At 42.7% G+C, this 4257-nt stretch overlaps 1 protein-coding gene across 1 annotated transcript; it reads right to left on the bottom strand.

Annotated features, from left to right (window-relative positions):
* Positions 1 to 840: 840 nt before the first annotated feature.
* LOC129589507 (uncharacterized) lies at positions 841 to 2625 on the bottom strand. The gene is made up of 2 exons (XM_055484296.1): positions 1369 to 2625; positions 841 to 1258 (listed from the first exon to the last, which is right to left on the bottom strand). The coding sequence occupies exons 1-2, from the start codon at positions 2474 to 2476 to the stop codon at positions 1209 to 1211; spliced, it is 1158 nt and encodes a 385-aa protein (XP_055340271.1). The 5' UTR covers positions 2477 to 2625; the 3' UTR covers positions 841 to 1208.
* Between the last annotated feature and the right edge of the window lie 1632 nt (positions 2626 to 4257).

Raw genomic sequence — 4257 nt, 5'->3', positions numbered from 1 at the left:
TCCGTAAACCGGCCAAGGAGTTTAGAACCCAAGAAACGCGGAGGCGAAGCCGAGGCTGTTTCTTGTAAACAAATAAACCCAAAATTAGCAATCACTCCTTTCGCAAAACGGTCACTATCGTTTAGATAAATATTAACTAGTGTGCATTTTTATGCATCATTGTCGTTTATTGCATCCCTTTTTGTAGAGGCAGTAATACGCGCTCCTTCCCGCGACGTTTATTATAGACTTGTTTTATCTTTTCTCATCTTGTGTATGGGCTCGCATTACAAGCACCCGGTTCAAAGATGTACAGAGTACGGTTATGCATATGTGAATGCAATGCTGTTTCATATTTTGCACTAATAATTTTATTGTCTTAATTCCAACATTTTCTGTGATTGTGTATAACTATTTTCTCAGTATGTTCCACGAGCGCTGGCCAAGTTTATTTTAAGCCCCGCATAATAAAAGAGGAAACCGCTGAATATTTGCATGCTTTCTTTGCAAGTTCCCAGTTAGCAACTTACGGTAAGACGGAAAGTGTGCCCCCATGCGAAAAAAACCTTGTAATAAGTAACGTACTTCAGTACTGATGAGTAATCAAGAAAAGGCAAGCCAGATACCGGCTCCAGTGAAGTTAAGAACCGTTACCGCTGAGACTGTGTTTGTCGAACGTTTATACCCCGATTGCAGCAGATTGGAAGATATGACTGTATTACATATAGGGACGTAATGTTAAGTTATTATTCAATGATTTATGAAAAACTTTCGTAAGTTAAATTTTGTTCTGTTTTGCTGTCGCTGTTGCAAAAAGACCATTGTGTGGTAGATTATTAAATACACATCCAATAGATCACGCGACAGGAATTTTTCGGCGCATAGCAAGTTACCTATGCTTCCGAAAATTTTCTTGTTCAAAAATATTTCAGAAAAAAAAACGACAAGCAGAAAAAAGCATTAGTAGTACATCTAGAACGTACGCAACAGGCCCCAGCGCAATGCACCAATGCCCGGTTATCATTGCGACCTGAAATCACGATAAAATTAAGCTTTTTAGCATCTAGTTAAGAAATTGTTGGCCAAAATATAAAACAAATCCAGAAAATTTCGCGAAGCGCAGTTTTCCGGTATCTTCCTAAAGATCTTTGACTATCTATTCCAGCAGTGAATAAATATGTCGATACTTTGCAAATCGCTGATAGCTGGCGTCTGCTCTCTGAAATGCTTCAGTCCTTAAAGCTCTTTTCACCTCGTCCATGGTCTTGACCTCGAAAATCTGGAACAGAACCTCGTCGGTGAGTTTGGGCAGCTTATTCCACACAATTGGTCGACCACATCCTATGCGCGTTGTATCTCCCATCGAAATTTCCGTATGGCTTAACTTACCAGCAATTAGCAACGGAACGTATCTGAATAAAGCATCCTTTCGCCAGTCAATGAGAGAACTGACGCGGTTACCGCATTCCGTGGCTCCACCGCCGTTTTCCGTGTTCCACCAAATCAGTCCACAATGCGGACACGCCTTGATTAAATTCCGTGGATTCGTTTTATCGAACAAATTGTGCGTCATCAGCGGGGTGACCGAACTGGTAAACTGATCGCAAACTTGGGTTCCTAAATTTTGCATTTCCACGCACAGGGTGTGAGAGTCGATCTCAATCATATCTTGGCGATGCTTATCCACAAACGTCTGGTACAGATCATCCAGGTCGTACTTGAACTGGACAATCATGGCGTGAAAGAGCTCGTCCTTGTCTTTGTCCGATTCGTTTCCTGTGCAGTCGCGTAGTCTCGAGTAGGCGTTAAACTTTTCCTGCACCTGCTTTTTATACTGATCGAACGATCGCCGCATCCCCATTCGGATCTCGTACAAGTTGAAGTTAACATGGAAATCTTCGTCCGATATCTTTAGTCGCTTCGGCGCCATGTGGGACATGCAAGCGTACATTAGGTCGGCAATGGCACTTGGATCGCTTTTATGGGAGAAAAAAATAATGTTAGCGATGTTTGGGCTGGTTTCCGTCAGTATCCTGCAGATCCAGGCAAACTCCTTGGCGTGATCGTCAGCGTTATCCATATGCGAAACGAGAACAACGATTCTATTGGTGAAGGTGCCGACCGGTTGCTCCACTTGCAGGTAATGGTCCACCATTTTATTATATCGATACTCGTATTTTAGTACGATGAAAATCGTATTCAGCTCCGCCGCAGTCAGTCCCGCACGCAGTTGCCACGCGTGTTTGTACGTGTCGGTTTGACTGTCCGTCCCGGGTGAGTCGATGATAGAAAACGTATTCCCTCCGACGCGCGCATCGTTGCGGAAGAGCAGCTGAGTCGAACTAGCTTCCGATGCACCGGAGGCATGCTTGGTGCCGCATAACATGTTGCCCAGTGTGGTTTTCCCGACTCCTGTTTTGCCCATCAACAGGCAGCAGGGCTTATTGCGATTCCTGTCCGCTTTTGTGGTATTTTTCATTATCATAGGGCGGTACATTCTTCCAGCTTGTGCTCACTGCGGACAAGAGGCTTTTAAAATGTCTACGAGTACAACAGAGAGCAAATCAGAAGCTTCGAAACGGCTACTATTTGGTAATAATTAAAGACCTTGAATGTGGCAAGGCCAAGAGTTTTCTCACTGCGGGTTCAATAATAAGAGTTTAACTACTGCGCATGAGTTTTAAAATTTGAGTGCGTGCCTTTACACCTGCATTAACTTTACGGCATGAATATCTCTTATCTGTGCACAAAGGGCCTGCGATAGCGACTTATCAAAAACAAATAAAGCAGCGTTCATATATTACGTAACGCGATTTTTCGTGATTTTTGACCACCCCTACCCCTTGTAACACCACATAACAAAATTTTCAACCCCCCAGCTGCATACGTAACGAAGAGTCCAACCACCCCCCTATAAAAACGCAATCGAAATATATTAATTTTTTTAGTTTTTTTATGGGGTGTCGGCCCGCGCGTTACAAAAATTTTTGGACCCCCTGCCCCATGCAACAAGTGTAACACTTTTGTTAGACCACCCCCCTACCTATTGCCGTTACGTAATATTTTAACGCTGCCTAAGTATTGTGAACTAAAACTATGCTGTGTCGGAAAGCGGCTTGACTGAAACGTGAAGGAGATTAAGAAGTGGGAACCTGGGAAAAGTTTACTAAAAAAGAAAAACAAATTGTTCTTAACATCGTGAAAAGTTGAATGACATAAATCCGCCTCCAATTTTAATCTGTTGGGGAAAAAACCTAAAATTGAATTCCTGAAATCTGAATCTGACTTTCAGAGTTATCCAGCGACAAGAATTCTTTTTGAGCAAGGACTAATAGTTGTGAATGGCTGAAGCCCACGCTTATACCTGCCATTTCCCGTCCCATTAAACCGTCATTTTTTAATTTTTAAAGTAGACTGTTGAAGCGGGCTGAATAAACAGTAGAAGTACTGTGTTAAACGGCAATTTAATTGCGCTTAGGGAGGACAAAACTAGGAGCATGTCAGATACCGTGCAATAAGGCAAACATTTGTACATACGTTAACGTATGGGTCGTCGGTTTGAAATGCAGATTTGCCAGGCAGCTCCAGTCCTTATTCTTACGCTAAAAAGGTTAACAGGAATATCCTAATCAGCCCTGTGCATTGTGGCATCATTATCGTTTTTGGCGCTTCAGCTAACGCGCTGTTACCGTGTGAAGTACAGCACATGCTGTTTTATACGTATGTATGTAGTATCTTGATACATGGTAAAATATCATGAATCGCCTGACAAGACACGTGTAAACCAGCTTAACCAGCTTATGTAACCAAAATGTCTTTGAAAAAAATTCAGCGAAAACCGCTAGATACAAAACTTTGCCATAATGCCATTAACGATAACAAAATTGACGTGCAGGTACCGCTAGTTTGAATTTCTTTTATTACAGTAGATGCACCGATATAATAAAATACCTAAAACGCACACTGCATCGTGAATTTTACCGTGAATCGCCGAACCCAAATAAGAAAAACTTGGTGTAATATAATAAAGCAACAGAAGGGACGTTGAATCAACTTCATTATAGGAAAAATTTTCGTAACGCTGCCGGTAGGCCAAAGCCTGCATTTAAACGCCCAGGCAGCGCACAAGACGGCTGTCGGCTGTGTGTACGTACATGCCGGGCACGATTATTATATCATTGCTAACAGGCTGCGAATCCCAGCTGCAAATCTTGCAGACCATAAACGCATGACTTCATCCTGCGATAACGCGAAGCTGGGCGTTAATCGGCCGACTGC

The sequence above is a fragment of the Paramacrobiotus metropolitanus genome, unplaced genomic scaffold (genome assembly GCF_019649055.1).
Source record: "Paramacrobiotus metropolitanus isolate TYO unplaced genomic scaffold, Prichtersi_v1.0 Parri_scaffold0000035, whole genome shotgun sequence".
Lineage (NCBI taxonomy): Eukaryota > Metazoa > Tardigrada > Eutardigrada > Parachela > Macrobiotidae > Paramacrobiotus > Paramacrobiotus metropolitanus.
This window is presented reverse-complemented; position numbering and strand designations above follow the sequence as displayed.

Excerpts from the sequence above, each read along its gene's own strand:
- LOC129589507 (XM_055484296.1), bottom strand. The coding sequence starts at position 2,476 with ATGTACCGCCCTATGATAATGAAAAATACCACAAAAGCGGACAGGAAT. Across the intron at positions 1,259-1,368 it reads CGTTCCGTTGCTAATTGCTG|ATTTTCGAGGTCAAGACCAT; the intron begins GTAAGTTAAGCC and ends GTTCTGTTCCAG.